Source organism: Haemorhous mexicanus, chromosome 39 (assembly GCF_027477595.1).
Source record: "Haemorhous mexicanus isolate bHaeMex1 chromosome 39, bHaeMex1.pri, whole genome shotgun sequence".
Taxonomy (NCBI): Eukaryota; Metazoa; Chordata; class Aves; order Passeriformes; family Fringillidae; genus Haemorhous; species Haemorhous mexicanus.
The window spans coordinates 90,201-110,113 of NC_082379.1; the positions used below are offsets into that span (position 1 = coordinate 90,201).

The window sequence follows — 19,913 nt, forward strand, 5'->3', positions numbered from 1 at the left end:
GCAGTGACCAGCAGTGACCAGTGGCCACCAGTGACTGGTGACCAGCAGTGACCAGTGGCCACCAGTGACTGGTGACCAGCAGTGACCAGTGGCCACCACTGACCGGTGACCACCAGTGACCGGTGACCAGCAGTGACCAGCAGTGACCGGGGATTTTGGGGGGGAAATAAAGAAAAAATTGAAAAAACCCTGAGAGATGTGAACTGGGATGGACTGGGAGGGACTGGGAGGGACTGGGAGAGACTGGGAGGGACTGGGGGGACTGGGGGGGACTGGGGGGACTGGGATGGACTGGGATGGACTGGGGCAGACTGGGGGGGACTGGGATGGACTGGGATGGACTGGGAGCAACTGGGAGCAACTGGGAGGGAGTGGGTGGGAAGCGAGAGATCACTGGGAGCACTGGGATATACTGGGAGGGACTGGGATGGACTGGGGTCACTTTAAAGAGAGCGGGAAAGCCGCCGCGGGGCACGATGGGAGCTGTAGTCCAGGAAATACATTGTCTCTATGGGGCGCGGGGCACGATGGGCGCTGTAGTCCAGGAAATACATTGTCTCTATGGGGCGCGGGGCACGATGGGAGCTGTAGTCCAGGAAATACATTGTCTCTATGGGGCGCGGGGCACGATGGGAGCTGTAGTCCCGGAAGTGGCTGCTTAGCGCCCCCTCTCGGTCACCGCCGGGCACTGGTTTGAACTGGGATGAACTGGGAGGGACAGGGAGGGCACTGGGATGGACTGGGAGGTTACTGGGATGAACTGGGATGAACTGGGACCGAACTGGGACCACACTGGGATGAACTGGGACCAAACTGGGATGAACTGGGAGGTACTGGTAGGACACTGGGACCACACTGGGACAAACTGGGAGGGCCTGGGAGGGTACTGGGATGAACTGGGAGGGCTGGGGAGAAACTGGGAGCACTGGGCTGTACTGGGAAGGGTGCTTTGAGGCACTGGGATGAACTGGGCTGAACTGGGTGGAACTGGGAGGGACTGGGAAGGGCACTGGGCTGAACTGGGCTAAACTGGAAAGGGCACTTTGGGGCAGTGGGAGGGACTGGGATGAACTGGGATGAACTGGGAGGGACTGGGAGGCCCTGGAAGGGGAACTGGGACGAACTGGGATGGACTGGGATGGGCACTCAGGGGCCCTGGGAAGGGACTGGCCTGAACTGGGAGTTACTGGGATTGAACTGGGCTGAACTGGGAGGGCTTGGAATTAACTGGGAGGGACTGGAAAAGGGACTGGGCTGAACTGGGAGGGACTGGGAGGAACTGGGATGGGCACTGAGCTGAACTGGGAGGGACTGGGAGGGACTGGGAGGGGGAACGGGCTGAACTGGGCTGAACTGGGAGGGATTGGGAGGGACTGGATTTAACTGGGAGGGACTGGGATGGGCACTGGGCTGAACTGGTTTGAACTGGTCTGAACTGGGATTTAAAGGCCGCGGCTCCTTCCTCCCCCTCCTCCTCCTCCCGATGGAGCGGCTGCTGCCGCTGCTGCTGCTGGCCACTGGTTTGTACTGGTTTATACTGGTTTGGACTGGGAGGCACTGGGGGGCACTGGGAGGGGGGGTCCCACTGCTGCTGCTGGCCACTGGTTTGTACTGGTTTATACTGGTTTGGACTGGGAGGCACTGGGGGGCACTGGGAGGGGGGTCCCGCTGCTGCTGCTGGCCACTGGTTTGTACTGGTTTGAACTGGTTTGAACTGGGGGGCACTGGGAAGGAACTGGGAGTGAACTGGGGGGGCACTGGGAGCTGCTGGTTTGTACTGGGAGGCACTGGGGGGCACTGGGAGGGGGGGTCCCACTGCTGCTGCTGGCCACTGGTTTGTACTGGTTTATACTGGTTTGTACTGGTTTGGACTGGGGGGCACTGGGAGGGGGTTCCCGCTGCTGCTTCTGGCCACTGGTTTGTACTGGTTTATACTGGTTTGGACTGGGAGGCACTGGGAGTGAACTGGGAGCAAACTGGGGGGGCACTGGGAGCTGCTGGTTTGTACTGGGAGGGACTGGGGGCACTGGGAGGGGGGTCCCGCTGCTGCTGCTGGCCACTGGTTTGTACTGGTTTATACTGGTTTGGACTGGGAGGCACTGGGAGGGGGCTGCTGGCCACTGGTTTGTACTGGTTTGTACTGGTTTGTACTGGTTTGGACTGGGGGACACTGGGAAGGAACTGGGAGCAAACTGGGGGCGGTACTGGGAGCTGCTGGTTTGTACTGGTTTGTACTGGGGGGCACTGGGATGGACTGGGAGTGAACTGGGAGCACTGGAAGTAAACTGGGATGAACTGGGAGCACTGGGATGAACTGGGAGCACTGGGAGGACACTGGGCCATACTGGGAGGGAGCCAGAGGTGAACTGGGGACACTGGGAGGGACTGGGATGAACTGGGAGCACTGGTTTAAACTGGGAGCACTGGGAGTGAACTGGGATGAACTGGGAGCACTGGTTTATACTGGGAGCACTGGGAGCACTGGGACTGAACTGGGGGCACTGGGAATGAACTGGGAGGAACTGGGAGGGAAGTGGAACTGAACTGGGGATGAACTGGGAGCACTGGTTTGAACTGGGAGCACTGGGAGGACACTGGGCCATACTGGGAGGGAGCCAGAGGTGAACTGGGGACACTGGTTTGAACTGGGAGGGACTGGGATGAACTGGGAGGGACTGGGAGGGACTGGGATGAGTGGGAGGCAATTGACAGGGTGAACTGGTTTGTACTGGGAGGGTGAACTGGGGGCACTGGGAGGGACTGGGATGAACTGGGAGGAACTGGGATGAACTGGGAGGGAGTGGGTGGGAAGCGAGAGGTCACTGGGAGCACTGGGATGGACTGGGAGGGACTGGGGGGAACTGGGAGGGACTGGGATGGACTGGGAGGGAACTGGGATGGACTGGGATGGACTGGGAGGGACTGGGATGGACTGGGAGGGACTGGGAGGAACTGGGATGGACTGGGAGGGACTGGGAGGAACTGGGATGGACTGGGGGGACTGGGAGGGACTGGGGGGACTGGGAGGGACTGGGATGGACTGGGAGGGACTGGGAGGAACTGGGATGGACTGGGGGGACTGGGAGGGACTGGGAGGACTGGGATGGACTGGGATGGACTGGGAGGGACTGGGAGGAACTGGGAGGACTGGGATGGGCTGGGATGGACTGGGGGGACTGGGAGGGACTGGGAGGGACTGGGAGGGACTGGGAGGGACTGGGAGGAACTGGGAGGACTGGGATGGACTGGGAGGGACTGGGATGGACTGGGAGGGACTGGGAGACCACCAGTCCAAACTGGTCCAAACTGGTTTCTACCGGTTTCCACTGGTTCTAACTGGTCAATACTGGTTTATACTGGTCCATACTGGTTTATACTGGTCCATACTGGTGCGCAGCGGCCAGGGGTGCTGATGAGAACTGGGGAGGCTCTTTGGGGGTACTGGGATGAACTGGGCTGAACTGGGAGACCACCTGTCCAAACTGGTCCAAACTGGGTTCTACTGGTTCTAACTGATCCGTACTGGTTCTAACTGGTTTTTACTGGTTTGAACTGGTCCCTACTGGTCACCAGTGGACGTGGGTGCTAACAAGGACTGGGGAGGTTCTTTGGGGGTACTGGGAGACCACCAGTCCAAACTGGTCTGTACTGGTCTGTACTGGTTTCTACTGGTTCTAACTGGTTCTTACTGGTTTTAACTGGTTTTTACTGGTTTGAACTGGTCCATACTGGTTCTAACTAGTTTGAACTGGTCCGTACCGGTTCTAACTGGTTTTTACTGGTTCTAACTGGTCCATACTGGTTTTAACTAGTCCATACTGGTTCTAACTGGTTTTTACTGGTTCTAACTGGTCCATACTTGTTCTAACTGGTTTTTACTGGTTTGAACCGGTCCGTACCGGTTCTAACTGGTCCATACTGGTTCTAACTTGTTTTTAATGGTTTGAACCGGTCCGTACCGGTTCTAACTGGTCCATACTGGTTCTAACTGGTCCGTACTTGTTCTAACTGGTCCATACTGGTTCTAACTGGTTTTTACTGGTTTGAACTGGTCCATACTGGTTCGAACTGTTTTTTACTGGTTTTAACTGGTCCATACTGGTTCTAACTGGTTTGAACTGGTCCGTACAGGTTCTAACTGGTTTTTACTGGTTCTAACTGGTCCGTACTGGTTCTAACTGGTCCGTAATGGTTCTAACTGGTTTTTACTGGTTTTAACTGATCCATTCTGATTCTAACTGGTCCGTACTGGTTCTAACTGGTTCATACTGGTTCTAACTGATCTGTACTGGTTCTAACTGGTTTTTACTGGTTTGAACTGGTCCGTAATGGTTCTAAATGCTTTTTACTGGTTTGAACCGGTCCGTACCGGTTCTAACTGGTCCGTACTGGTTCTAACTGGTCCATACTGGTTTTAACTGGTCTATACTGGTTCTAACTGGTCCGTACCGGTTCTAACTGGTTTTTACTGGTTTTAACTGGTCCGTACTGGTTCTAACTGCTCCGTACCGGTGCGAACTGGTCCGTACCGGTTCTAACTGGTCTGTACTGGTTCTAACTGGTCCGTACCAGTGCTAACTGGTCCATACTGGTTCGAACTGCTCTGTACCGGTGCTAACTGGTCCGTACCGGTTCTAACTGGTTTTTATTGGTTCTAACTGGTCCGTACCGGTTCTAACTGGTCCATACCGGTTCTAACTGGTGTGTACTTGTTCTAACTGGTCCGTACTGGTTCTAACTGGTCCGTACCTGTTCTAACTGGTTTTTACTGGTTTTAACTGGTCCGTACTGGTTCTAACTGGTCCGTACCGGTTCTAACTGGTCCGTACCGGTTCGAACTGGTTTTTACTGGTTTTAACTGGTCCGTACTGGTTCTAACTGCTCCGTACCGGTGCTAACTGGTCCATACTGGTTCTAACTGGTTTTTACTGGTTCTAACTGGTCCGTACCGGTTCGAACTGGTCTGTACCTGTTCTAACTGGTCCGTACTGGTTCGAACTGGTCCGTACTGGTTCTAATTGGTTTTTATTGGTTCTAACTGGTCCGTACCGGTTCGAACTGGTCTGTACTGGTTCTAAATGGTCCGTACCAGTGCTAACTGGTCCATACTGGTTCTAACTGCTCTGTACCGGTGCTAACTGGTCCATACCGGTTCTAACTGGTCCGTACTGGTTCTAACTGGTCCGTACCGGTTCGAACTGGTTTTTACTGGTTTTAACTGGTCCGTACTGGTTCTAACTGGTCCGTACTGGTTCTAACTGGTCCGTACTGGTTCTAACTGGTCCGTACCTGTTCTAACTGGTCCGTACCGGTTCGAACTGGTCCGTACCAGTTCTAACTGGTCTGTACTGGCTCTAACTGGTCCGTACTGGTTCTAACTGGTCCGTACCTGTTCTAACTGGTCCATACTGGTTCTAACTGGTCCGTACCGGTTCGAACTGGTTTTTACTGGTTTTAACTGGTCCGTACTGGTTCTAACTGGTCCGTACTGGTTCTAACTGGTCCGTACTGGTTCTAACTGGTCCGTACCTGTTCTAACTGGTCCGTACTGGTTCTAACCGGTCCGTACCGGTTCTAACTGGTTTTTACTGGTTCTAACTGGTCTGTACTGGTTCTAACTGGTCCGTACCGGTTCGAACTGGTCCGTACCGGTTCGAACTGGTCCGTACCGGTTCTAACTGGTTTCTCCTGGTCGGCAGCGGCCGCGGGGGCGGACGAGAACCGCATCGTGGGCGGGGCCAGGTGCGAGCGGCGGCGCCACCCGTACCAGGTGCTGCTGCTGCAGCCGGGGGGCGCCATCCACTGCGGGGGGGTCCTGGTGGGCCGCAGCTGGGTCCTGACCGCCGCCCACTGCCACAGCGACAGGTGAGACACACCTGGGCACACCTGGGGTACACCTGAGAGGGATAGAAACACACCTGGGCACACCTGGGTACACCTGGGCACACCTGGGGTACACCTGAGGGGGATAGAAACACACCTGGGCACACCTGGGCACACCTGAGAGGGATAGAAACACACCTGGGCACACCTGGGCACACCTGGGGTACACCTGAGAGGGATAGAAACACACCTGGGCACACCTGGGCACACCTGGGGGGCGCCATCCACTGCGGGGGGGTCCTGGTGGGCCGCAGCTGGGTCCTGACCGCCGCCCACTGCCACAGCGACAGGTGAGACACACCTGGGCACACCTGGGCACACCTGGGGTACACCAGAGAGGGATAGAAACACACCTGGGCACACCTGGGCACACCTGAGGGGGATAGAAACACACCTGGGCACACCTGGGCGCACCTGGGCACACCTGGGGCACACCTGAGAGGGATAGAAACACACCTGGGCACACCTGGGCACACCTGGGGTACACCTGGGCACACCTGGGCACACCTGGGGTACACCTGAGGGGGATAGAAACACACCTGGGCACACCTGGGGGGCGCCATCCACTGCGGGGGGGTCCTTGTGGGCCGCAGCTGGGTCCTGACCGCCGCTCACTGCCACAGCGACAGGTGAGACACACCTGGGCACACCTGGGATACACCTGGGGTACACCTGAGAGGGATAGAAACACACCTGGGCACACCTGGGGTACACCTGAGAGGGATAGGAACACACCTGGGCACACCTGGGCACACCTGGGCACACCTGGGGTACACCTGAGAGGGATAGAAACACACCTGGGCACACCTGGGCACACCTGGGGTACACCTGGGCACACCTGGGCACACCTGGGGTACACCTGAGGGGGATAGAAACACACCTGGGCACACCTGGGGGGCGCCATCCACTGCGGGGGGGTCCTGGTGGGCCGCAGCTGGGTCCTGACCGCCGCCCACTGCCACAGCGACAGGTGAGACACACCTGGGCACACCTGGGCACACCTGGGGTACACCTGGGCACACCTGGGGTACACCTGAGAGGGATAGAAACACACCTGGGCACACCTGGGCACACCTGGGGTACACCTGGGTACACCTGAGGGGGATAGAAACACACCTGGGCACACCTGGGCACACCTGGGTACACCTGAGAGGGATAGAAACACACCTGGGCACACCTGGGCACACCTGGGGGGCGCCATCCACTGCGGGGGGGTCCTGGTGGGCCGCAGCTGGGTCCTGACCGCCGCCCACTGCCACAGTGACAGGTGAGACACACCTGGGCACACCTGGGCACACCTGGGGTACACCAGAGAGGGATAGAAACACACCTGGGCACACCTGGGCACACCTGAGGGGGATAGAAACACACCTGGGCACACCTGGGCGCACCTGGGCACACCTGGGGCACACCTGAGAGGGATAGAAACACACCTGGGCACACCTGGGCACACCTGGGGTACACCTGGGCACACCTGGGCACACCTGGGGTACACCTGAGGGGGATAGAAACACACCTGGGCACACCTGGGGGGCGCCATCCACTGCGGGGGGGTCCTTGTGGGCCGCAGCTGGGTCCTGACCGCCGCTCACTGCCACAGCGACAGGTGAGACACACCTGGGCACACCTGGGATACACCTGGGGTACACCTGAGAGGGATAGAAACACACCTGGGCACACCTGGGGTACACCTGAGAGGGATAGGAACACACCTGGGCACACCTGGGCACACCTGGGCACACCTGGGGTACACCTGAGAGGGATAGAAACACACCTGGGCACACCTGGGCACACCTGGGGTACACCTGGGCACACCTGGGCACACCTGGGGTACACCTGAGGGGGATAGAAACACACCTGGGCACACCTGGGGGGCGCCATCCACTGCGGGGGGGTCCTGGTGGGCCGCAGCTGGGTCCTGACCGCCGCCCACTGCCACAGCGACAGGTGAGACACACCTGGGCACACCTGGGCACACCTGGGCACACCTGGGCACACCTGGGGGGCGCCATCCACTGCGGGGGGGTCCTGGTGGGCCGCAGCTGGGTCCTGACCGCCGCCCACTGCCACAGCGACAGGTGAGACACACCTGGGCACACCTGGGCACACCTGGGGTACACCTGGGGTACACCTGGGCACACCTGGGGTACACCTGAGAGGGATAGAAACACACCTGGGCACACCTGGGCACACCTGGGGTACACCTGAGAGAGATAGAAACACACCTGGGCACACCTGGGCACACCTGGGGTACACCTGGGTACACCTGAGGGGGATAGAAACACACCTGGGCACACCTGGGCACACCTGGGTACACCTGAGAGGGATAGAAACACACCTGGGCACACCTGGGCACACCTGGGGGGCGCCATCCACTGCGGGGGGGTCCTGGTGGGCCGCAGCTGGGTCCTGACCGCCGCCCACTGCCACAGTGACAGGTGAGACACACCTGGGCACACCTGGGCACACCTGGGGTACACCAGAGAGGGATAGAAACACACCTGGGCACACCTGGGCACACCTGAGGGGGATAGAAACACACCTGGGCACACCTGGGCGCACCTGGGCACACCTGGGGCACACCTGAGAGGGATAGAAACACACCTGGGCACACCTGGGCACACCTGGGGTACACCTGGGCACACCTGGGCACACCTGGGGTACACCTGAGGGGGATAGAAACACACCTGGGCACACCTGGGGGGCGCCATCCACTGCGGGGGGGTCCTTGTGGGCCGCAGCTGGGTCCTGACCGCCGCTCACTGCCACAGCGACAGGTGAGACACACCTGGGCACACCTGGGATACACCTGGGGTACACCTGAGAGGGATAGAAACACACCTGGGCACACCTGGGGTACACCTGAGAGGGATAGGAACACACCTGGGCACACCTGGGCACACCTGGGCACACCTGGGGTACACCTGAGAGGGATAGAAACACACCTGGGCACACCTGGGCACACCTGGGGTACACCTGGGCACACCTGGGCACACCTGGGGTACACCTGAGGGGGATAGAAACACACCTGGGCACACCTGGGGGGCGCCATCCACTGCGGGGGGGTCCTGGTGGGCCGCAGCTGGGTCCTGACCGCCGCCCACTGCCACAGCGACAGGTGAGACACACCTGGGCACACCTGGGCACACCTGGGGTACACCTGGGGTACACCTGGGCACACCTGGGGTACACCTGAGAGGGATAGAAACACACCTGGGCACACCTGGGCACACCTGGGGTACACCTGAGAGAGATAGAAACACACCTGGGCACACCTGGGCACACCTGGGGTACACCTGGGTACACCTGAGGGGGATAGAAACACACCTGGGCACACCTGGGCACACCTGGGTACACCTGAGAGGGATAGAAACACACCTGGGCACACCTGGGCACACCTGGGCACACCTGGGGGGCGCCATCCACTGCGGGGGGGTCCTGGTGGGCCGCAGCTGGGTCCTGACCGCCGCCCACTGCCACAGTGACAGGTGAGACACACCTGGGCACACCTGGGCACACCTGGGGTACACCAGAGAGGGATAGAAACACACCTGGGCACACCTGGGCACACCTGAGGGGGATAGAAACACACCTGGGCACACCTGGGCGCACCTGGGCACACCTGGGGCACACCTGAGAGGGATAGAAACACACCTGGGCACACCTGGGCACACCTGGGGTACACCTGGGCACACCTGGGCACACCTGGGGTACACCTGAGGGGGATAGAAACACACCTGGGCACACCTGGGGGGCGCCATCCACTGCGGGGGGGTCCTTGTGGGCCGCAGCTGGGTCCTGACCGCCGCTCACTGCCACAGCGACAGGTGAGACACACCTGGGCACACCTGGGATACACCTGGGGTACACCTGAGAGGGATAGAAACACACCTGGGCACACCTGGGGTACACCTGAGAGGGATAGGAACACACCTGGGCACACCTGGGCACACCAGGGCACACCTGGGGTACACCTGAGAGGGATAGAAACACACCTGGGCACACCTGGGCACACCTGGGGTACACCTGGGCACACCTGGGCACACCTGGGGTACACCTGAGGGGGATAGAAACACACCTGGGCACACCTGGGCACACCTGGGGGGCGCCATCCACTGCGGGGGGGTCCTGGTGGGCCGCAGCTGGGTCCTGACCGCCGCCCACTGCCACAGCGACAGGTGAGACACACCTGGGCACACCTGGGCACACCTGGGCACACCTGGGGTACACCTGAGAGGGATAGAAACACACCTGGGCACACCTGGGCACACCTGGGCACACCTGAGAAGGATAGAAACACACCTGGGCACACCTGGGCACACCTGGGGGGCGCCATCCACTGCGGGGGGGTCCTGGTGGGCCGCAGCTGGGTCCTGACCGCCGCCCACTGCCACAGCGACAGGTGAGAGGGATAGAAACACACCTGGGCACACCTGGGGTACACCTGGGCACACCTGGGGTACACCTGAGAGGGATAGAAACACACATGGGCACACCTGGGCACACCTGAGAGGGATAGAAACACACCTGGGCACACCTGGGCACACCTGGGGGGCGCCATCCACTGCGGGGGGGTCCTGGTGGGCCGCAGCTGGGTCCTGACCGCCGCCCACTGCCACAGCGACAGGTGAGACACACCTGGGCACACCTGGGCACACCTGGGCACACCTGGGGTACACCTGAGAGGGATAGAAACACACCTGGGCACACCTGGGCACACCTGGGGTACACCTGAGAGGGATAGAAACACACCTGGGCACACCTGGGCACACCTGGGGTACACCTGAGAGGGATAGAAACACACCTGGGCACACCTGGGGTACACCTGGGCACACCTGGGGGGCGCCATCCACTGCGGGGGGGTCCTGGTGGGCCGCAGCTGGGTCCTGACCGCCGCCCACTGCCACAGCGACAGGTGAGACACACCTGGGCACACCTGGGCACACCTGGGGTACACCTGGGCACACCTGGGGTACACCTGAGAGGGATAGAAACACACCTGGGCACACCTGGGCACACCTGGGGTACACCTGAGAGAGATAGAAACACACCTGGGCACACCTGGGCACACCTGGGGTACACCTGGGTACACCTGAGGGGGATAGAAACACACCTGGGCACACCTGGGCACACCTGGGTACACCTGAGAGGGATAGAAACACACCTGGGCACACCTGGGCACACCTGGGGGGCGCCATCCACTGCGGGGGGGTCCTGGTGGGCCGCAGCTGGGTCCTGACCGCCGCCCACTGCCACAGTGACAGGTGAGACACACCTGGGCACACCTGGGCACACCTGGGGTACACCAGAGAGGGATAGAAACACACCTGGGCACACCTGGGCACACCTGAGGGGGATAGAAACACACCTGGGCACACCTGGGCGCACCTGGGCACACCTGGGGCACACCTGAGAGGGATAGAAACACACCTGGGCACACCTGGGCACACCTGGGGTACACCTGGGCACACCTGGGCACACCTGGGGTACACCTGAGGGGGATAGAAACACACCTGGGCACACCTGGGGGGCGCCATCCACTGCGGGGGGGTCCTTGTGGGCCGCAGCTGGGTCCTGACCGCCGCTCACTGCCACAGCGACAGGTGAGACACACCTGGGCACACCTGGGATACACCTGGGGTACACCTGAGAGGGATAGAAACACACCTGGGCACACCTGGGGTACACCTGAGAGGGATAGGAACACACCTGGGCACACCTGGGCACACCTGGGCACACCTGGGGTACACCTGAGAGGGATAGAAACACACCTGGGCACACCTGGGCACACCTGGGGTACACCTGGGCACACCTGGGCACACCTGGGGTACACCTGAGGGGGATAGAAACACACCTGGGCACACCTGGGGGGCGCCATCCACTGCGGGGGGGTCCTGGTGGGCCGCAGCTGGGTCCTGACCGCCGCCCACTGCCACAGCGACAGGTGAGACACACCTGGGCACACCTGGGCACACCTGGGGTACACCTGGGCACACCTGGGGTACACCTGAGAGGGATAGAAACACACCTGGGCACACCTGGGCACACCTGGGGTACACCTGAGAGAGATAGAAACACACCTGGGCACACCTGGGCACACCTGGGGTACACCTGGGTACACCTGAGGGGGATAGAAACACACCTGGGCACACCTGGGCACACCTGGGTACACCTGAGAGGGATAGAAACACACCTGGGCACACCTGGGCACACCTGGGGGGCGCCATCCACTGCGGGGGGGTCCTGGTGGGCCGCAGCTGGGTCCTGACCGCCGCCCACTGCCACAGTGACAGGTGAGACACACCTGGGCACACCTGGGCACACCTGGGGTACACCAGAGAGGGATAGAAACACACCTGGGCACACCTGGGCACACCTGAGGGGGATAGAAACACACCTGGGCACACCTGGGCGCACCTGGGCACACCTGGGGCACACCTGAGAGGGATAGAAACACACCTGGGCACACCTGGGCACACCTGGGGTACACCTGGGCACACCTGGGCACACCTGGGGTACACCTGAGGGGGATAGAAACACACCTGGGCACACCTGGGGGGCGCCATCCACTGCGGGGGGGTCCTTGTGGGCCGCAGCTGGGTCCTGACCGCCGCTCACTGCCACAGCGACAGGTGAGACACACCTGGGCACACCTGGGATACACCTGGGGTACACCTGAGAGGGATAGAAACACACCTGGGCACACCTGGGGTACACCTGAGAGGGATAGGAACACACCTGGGCACACCTGGGCACACCTGGGCACACCTGGGGTACACCTGAGAGGGATAGAAACACACCTGGGCACACCTGGGCACACCTGGGGTACACCTGGGCACACCTGGGCACACCTGGGGTACACCTGAGGGGGATAGAAACACACCTGGGCACACCTGGGGGGCGCCATCCACTGCAGGGGGGTCCTGGTGGGCCGCAGCTGGGTCCTGACCGCCGCCCACTGCCACAGCGACAGGTGAGACACACCTGGGCACACCTGGGCACACCTGGGCACACCTGGGGTACACCTGAGAGGGATAGAAACACACCTGGGCACACCTGGGCACACCTGGGCACACCTGAGAAGGATAGAAACACACCTGGGCACACCTGGGCACACCTGGGGGGCGCCATCCACTGCGGGGGGGTCCTGGTGGGCCGCAGCTGGGTCCTGACCGCCGCCCACTGCCACAGCGACAGGTGAGAGGGATAGAAACACACCTGGGGCACACCTGGGGCACACCTGGGGCACACCTGGGGTACACCTGAGAGGGATAGGAACACACCTGGGCACACCTGGGCACACCTGGGCACACCTGGGGTACACCTGAGAGGGATAGAAACACACCTGGGCACACCTGAGGTATGCCAGGGCACACCTGGGCACATCTCAGATACACCCGGGCACACCTGAGCACACCTAGGGTACACCTGGGCACCCCTGGGCACACCTGGGGTACACCTGGGGTACACCTGGGTACAGCTGGGATACACCTGAGTGGGATAAAACCACATCTGGGCACACCTGAATACACCTAGGTACGCCTGTGGTACACTTGGGGACATCTCAGAAACATCTGGACACACGTGGGCACACACCTGGGCACACCTGGGTACACCTGGCATACACCTGAGCGGGATGGAAACACACCTGGGCACACCAAGCCTCACCTGTCCCGTTATAAATCCCCCTTTACCTGTCCCAGGTGAGCTCACCTGTGCTCACCTGTCCATCCACAGCCCCCTGGGCCAGCAGAGCCTGAAATGGGCAGGGCTGAGCCTCACCTGTCCCCCCCCACCCACACTTTTACCTGTCCCAGGTGTATTTACCTGTCCCAGGTGTAGTTACCTGTCCCAGGTGTATTTACCTGTCCCAGGTGAGTTCACCTGGGCTCACCTGTGCTCACCTGTCCATCCACAGCCCCCTGTGGGTCCTGAAATGGGCAGGGCTGAGCCTCACCTGTCCCCCCCACCCACACTTTTACCTGTCCCAGGTGTATTTACCTGTCCCAGGTGTAGTTTCCTGTCCCAGGTGTAGTTACCTGTCCCAGGTGTATTTACCTGTCCTAGGTGTAGTTTCCTGTCCCAGGTGTATTTACCTGTCCCAGGTGTAGTTTCCTGTCCCAGGTGTAGTTTCCTGTCCCAGGTGTAGTTTCCTGTCCCAGGTGTATTTACCTGTCCCAGGTGTAGTTACCTGTCCCAGGTGTAGTTTCCTGTCCCAGGTGTATTTACCTGTCCCAGGTGAGCTCACCTGTGCTCACCTTTACCTGTCCAGCCCCCTGTGGGTCCTATGGGGCCAGCACAGCCTGATGGGACCTCACCTGTCCCATTACAAACCCCCATTTACCTGTCCCAGGTGTAGTTACCTGTCCCAGGTGAGCTCACCTGTGCTCACCTGTGCTCACCTGTCCATCCACAGCCCCCTGGGCCAGCAGATCCTGAAAGGGGCAGGGCTGAGCCTCACCTGTCCCCCCTCACCCACACTTTTACCTGTCCCAGGTGTATTTACCTGTCCCAGGTGTAGTTTCCTGTCCCAGGTGTATTTACCTGTCCCAGGTGTAGTTTCCTGTCCCAGGTGTAGTTACCTGTCCCAGGTGTATTTACCTGTCCCAGGTGTAGTTACCTGTCCCAGGTGTATTTACCTGTCCCAGGTGAGCTCACCTGCGCTCACCTGTGCTCACCTGTCCATCCACAGCCCCCTGTGGGTCCTGAAATGGGCAGGGCTGAGCCTCACCTGTCCCCCCCACCCACACTTTTACCTGTCCCAGGTGTATTTACCTGTCCCAGGTGTAGTTACCTGTCCCAGGTGTATTTACCTGTCCCAGGTGTAGTTACCTGTCCCAGGTGAGCTCACCTGCGCTCACCTGTGCTCACCTTTACCTGTCCAGCCCCCTGCGGGTCCTGCTGGGCGCGCACAACCTGAAGGAGCGCGATGGGACGGAGCAATGCCTCACCTGGGCGCGCGCCTTCGTGCACCCGCGTTACCAGCCCGGCCGCCATGACAGTGACGTCATGCTGCTGCGCCTGAGTAGCCCCGCCCACCTGAGCCCCAGGGTGAGCCCCGTGCCGCTGCCCCGCAGGTGTCCCCAGGTAGGGGACAGGTGTGTGGTGTCCGGATGGGGCAGCACCCGCAGCCCGCAAGGTGAGACACCTGGGGGACAGGTGAGGGGGTGGGGACACACCTGGGGGACAGGTGAGGGGGTGGGGACACACCTGGGGGACAGGTGAGGGGGTGGGGGGGAAAGGTGAGGGGGTGGGGACACACCTGGGGGACAAGTGAGGGAATGGGGGGGAAGGTGAGGGGGTGGGGACACACCTGGGGGCAGGTGAGGGGGTCGAGACACACCTAGGGGACAGGTGAGGGGGTGGGGACACACCTGAGGGACAGGTGAAGGGGTGGGGACACACCTGGGGACAGGTGAGGTGTGGGGACACATCTGGGGGCAGTTGAAGGGGTCAAGACACACCTGAGGGACAGGTGAGGGGGTGGGGGGAAAGGTGAGGGGGTGGGCACACACCTGTGGGACAGGTGAGGGGGTGGGGACACACCTGGGAGCAGGTGAGGGGGTGGTGGGGACACACCTGGGGGGCAGGTGAGGGGGTGGGGGGGGAAGGTGAGGGCGTGGGGACACACCTGGGGGCAGGTGAAGGAGTGGTGGGGACACACCTGGGGGAAAGGTGGGGGGGTGGGAACACACCTGGGGGACAGGTGAGGGGGTGGGGACACACCTGGGGGACAGGTGAGGGGGTGGGGGGGAAGGTGAGGGGGTGGGGACACACCTGGGGGCAGGTGAAGGGGTGGTGGGGACACACCTGGGGACAGGTGAGGTGTGGGGACACACCTGAGGGACAGGTGAGGTGTTGGGACACACCTGGGGGACAGGTGAGGGGGTGGGGGGGAAGGTGAGGGGGTGGGGACACACCTGGGGGCAGGTGAGGGGGTTGGGGGGGAAGCTTAGGGGGTGGGGACACACACCTGGGTGACTCACCTGTGCCATCCATCCCCACCTGTCCCTCACACCTGTTCTACCTGTCCTCATCCATCCATCCATCCATCACCTGTCCCTTACCTGTCTCACACCTGACCTTACCTGTCCCACCTGTCCTCCTCTGTCCCACACCTGTCCCACCCATCCCCCCCCGTCCTCACCTGTCCCTGACTGCTGTCACCTGTGCCAGGTGCGTTCCCGGACGTGCTGCAGTGTGGGGAGGTGTTCACCTGGTCCAACGCCGCCTGCGCTCACCTGTACCCAGGTGCCATCACTCCCAACATGCTTTGCGCCGGCGGCCGCGCCGGTGACAGCACCGACTCCTGCCAGGTGCGGCCAGGTGTGGGGGAGGCACACCTGAGAGGGTGGGGGAGGGGTCGGGTGTGGGGGGGGGACTCACCTGGTGGGGGGACTGGGTGGGACATACCTGGGGAACACCTGGGGGGACTCACCTGTGTGGGGGGGACTCACCTGTATGGGGGGAATGGGAGTGGGGAACACCTGGGGAACATCTGGGGGGACTCACCTGGATGGGGGGATGGGGGGGGAGACACCTGCAGGGACTCACCTGTATGGGGGGGATGTGAGTGGGACACACCTGGGGAACACCTGCAGGGACTCACCTGGATGTGGGAAATGGGAGTAGGAAACACCTGGGGAACACCTGGGGGACTCACCTGTATGGGGGACTCACCTGTATGGGGGGGATGGGGGGAAACACCTGGGGGACTCACCTTTATGGGGGGGATGGGAGTGGGAAACACCTGGGGTACACCTGAGGGGACTCACCTGGATGGGGGGATGGGGGGGGAGACACCTGCAGGGACTCACCTGTGTGGGGGGATGTGAGTGGGAAACACCTGGGGAACACCTGGGGGGAATCACCTGTATGGGGGGAATGGGAGTGGGAAACACCTGGGGAACACCTGGGGGGACTCACCTGTATGGGGGAATGGGAGTGGGAAACACCTGGGGAACACCTGGGGGGACTCACCTGGATGGGGGGGATGGGAGTGGGAAACACCTGGGGAACACCTGGGGGGACTCACCTGGATGGGGGGATGGGGGGGGAGACACCTGCAGGGACTCACCTGTGTGGGGGGGGATGTGAGTGGGACACACCTGGGGAACACCTGGGGGGAATCACCTGTATGGGGGAATGGGAGTGGGAAACACCTGGGGAACACCTGAAGGGACTCACCTGTATGGGGGACTCACCTGTATAGGGAGGAATGGGTGGGAAACACCTGGGGGGATTCACCTGTCCCACCTGTCTTACCTGTCCCACCTGTCCCACCTGTCCCATCTATCTCACCCATCTCTTACCTGTCTCACCTGTCCCACCTGTCCCATCTATCTCACCCATCTCTTACCTGTCTCACCTGTCCCAGGGTGACTCCGGGGGCCCGCTGGTGTGCGAGGGGTACCTGCAGGGCGTGGTCTCCTGGGGGCTTCAGGTGTGCGGCCAGCAGGGCAAGCCAGGTGTGTACAGCCGGGTCTGCGCCTTCACCTCCTGGATCCGCCGCACCATCCGCGCCAACGGCGGAGACTGAGACACCTGGGCCCACCTGGAGGGCACCTGGAGGGCACCTGGAGGGCACCTGAGGGGCACCTGGATGCACCTGCGGGGCTCCTTGACCTGCCCTGTAACACCTGGGAGGCTTCTTGGCCTCACCTGTGACACCTGGGAGGTTCCTTGTAACACCTGGGGGGTCACCTGGGGCTCACCTGGAGCATCTGGGGAGCACCTGAGGGGCTCCTTGGCCTCACCTGTAACACCTGAGTGGCTCCTTTTAACACCTGAGTGGTTTTTTGACTTCACCTGTAACACCTGAGGGGCTCCTTGTAATACCTGGGGGTCACCTTAGTGTCACCTGCAGCACCTGGGGGTCACCTTAGTGTCACCTGCAGCACCTGGGGGGCACCTGGATGTCCCCTGGCACACCAGAGCACACCTGGAGTGCACCTGGGGACTACTTTTAGTGCCTGGGGGGCACCTGGATGTCATGTGCAGCACCTGGGGGGCACATGGGTGTCGCCTGGCACACCAGAGCACACCTGGAGCACACCTGGGGGGCTTCTTGTAACACCTGGGGGGCACGTGGGTGTCACCTGGCACACCAGAGCACACCTGGAGCACACCTGGGGGCTCCTTGTAATACCTGGGGGGCACCTGGATGTCACCTGGAGCACCTGGAGGGCACCTGGATGTCACCTGGCCCACCAGAGCACACCTGGAGCACACCTGGAGGGCTCCTTGTAATACCTGGGGGGCACCTGAAGCACCTGGGCAGCACCTGGGTGTCACCTGGAGCACTTGAGCACACCTGGAGCACACCTGGGGGGCTCCTTGTAACACCTGGGGGTCACCTGAAGCATGTGGGTGGCACCTGAGTGTCACCTCGAGCACCTGAACACACCTGGAGCACACCTGGGGGGCTCCTTGTAACACCTGGGGGTCACCTAGATGTCACCTGGCACACCACAGCACACCTGGATGTGACCTGGGGGCTCCTTGTAGTACCTGGGGGGCACCTGGATGTCACCTGGAGCACCTGGGGGGCACGTGGGTGTCACCTGGCACACCAGAGCACACCTGGAGCACACCTGGGGGGCTTCTTGTAATACCTGGGGGGCACCTGGATGTCATGTGGAGCACCTGGGGGCACGTGGGTGCCACCTGACACACCAGAGCACACCTGGAGCACACCTGGGGGGGCTCCTTGTAATACCTGGGGGGCACCTGAAGCACCTGGGCGGCACGTGGGTGTCACCTGGAGCACTTGAGCACACCTGGAGCACACCTGGGGGGCTTCTTGTAACACCTGGGGGTCACCTAGATGTCACCTGGCACACCAGAGCACACCTGGAGTTCACCTGGGGGCTCCTTGTAGTACCTGGGGGTCACCTGGATGTCACCTGGAGCACCTGGAGGGCACCTGGATGTCACCTGGCACACCAGAGCACACCTGGAGTTCACCTGGGGGCTCCTTGTAGTACCTGGGGGTCACCTGGATGTCACCTGGAGCACCTGGAGGGCACCTGGATGTCACCTGGCACACCAGAGCACACCTGGAGCGCACCTGGAGGGCTCCTTGTAATACCTGGGGGTCACCTGGATGTCACCTGGCCCACCAGAGCACACCTGGATGTGACCTGGGGGGCTCCTTGTAATACCTGGGGGTCACCTGAAGCACATGGGTGGCACCTGAGTGTCACCTGGAGCACCTGAACACACCTGGAGCGCACCTGGGGGGCTCCTTGTAATACCTGGGGGTCACCTGGATGTCACCTGGCCCACCACAGCACACCTGGAGCACACCTGGGGGGCTCCTTGTAATACCTGGGGGTCACCTGAAGCACATGGGTGGCACCTGAGTGTCACCTGGAGCACCTGAACACACCTGGAGCGCACCTGGGGGGCTCCTTGTACTACCTGGGGGTCACCTGGATGTCACCTGGATTACCTGGGGGGCACCTGGATGTCACCTGGCACACCAGAGCACACCTGGAGCACACCTGGGGGGCTCCTTGTAACACCTGGGGGGCACCTGGAGGGGCCTGGATGTCACATCAAGACCCCCAAATCCCCCCCCAAGCCCCTCCCACACGAGGAAAAGTGAGGGAAAAAAGGCAGAAAATGGGAATTCTGAGGGGAAAATGGCGGGAAATGAGAGGGGGAAATGGCGGGAAAGGTGAGGGGAAAATGGGAATTTTGAGGGAAAAGGGTGGGAAATGTGAGGGGAAAAACGAGGGAAAGGTGAGGGGGAAAAGGTGGGAAATTTGAGGGGGAAAAAAAGTGGGAAAATGAGAGTGAAAGATGGGAAAGGTAAAGAAAAAAGGTGAGGAAGGTGAGGGGAAAATGGCGGGAAAAGTGAGGGGGGAAAATGGAGGGAAAAGCGAGGAAAATGTCAGGGGGAAAGGATGACAAAGATGAGGGGAAAACTAGGGAAATGTGAGTGAGAAAATGAGGAAAAACTGAGGGGAAAAGAGGAAAAACTGAGGATAAAAAGGGCAGGAAATGTGAGCAGAAAAGGTGGAAAA

General features: G+C 61.1%; 1 protein-coding gene across 1 annotated transcript; it reads left to right on the plus strand.

Moving 5' to 3' along the window:
- Positions 1–1,468: 1,468 nt before the first annotated feature.
- Positions 1,469–17,666, plus strand: LOC132341364 (trypsin-like). The gene is made up of 5 exons (XM_059872861.1): positions 1,469–1,520; positions 5,700–5,865; positions 14,769–15,022; positions 16,060–16,199; positions 17,261–17,666. The coding sequence occupies exons 1-5, from the start codon at positions 1,484–1,486 to the stop codon at positions 17,420–17,422; spliced, it is 759 nt and encodes a 252-aa protein (XP_059728844.1). The 5' UTR covers positions 1,469–1,483; the 3' UTR covers positions 17,423–17,666.
- Positions 17,667–19,913: the final 2,247 nt, after the last annotated feature.

Excerpts from the sequence above, each read along its gene's own strand:
- LOC132341364 (XM_059872861.1), top strand. The coding sequence starts at position 1,484 with ATGGAGCGGCTGCTGCCGCTGCTGCTGCTGGCCACTG. Across the intron at positions 1,521-5,699 it reads GCTGCTGCTGCTGGCCACTG|CGGCCGCGGGGGCGGACGAG; the intron begins GTTTGTACTGGT and ends CCTGGTCGGCAG. Across the intron at positions 5,866-14,768 it reads GCCCACTGCCACAGCGACAG|CCCCCTGCGGGTCCTGCTGG; the intron begins GTGAGACACACC and ends TTACCTGTCCAG.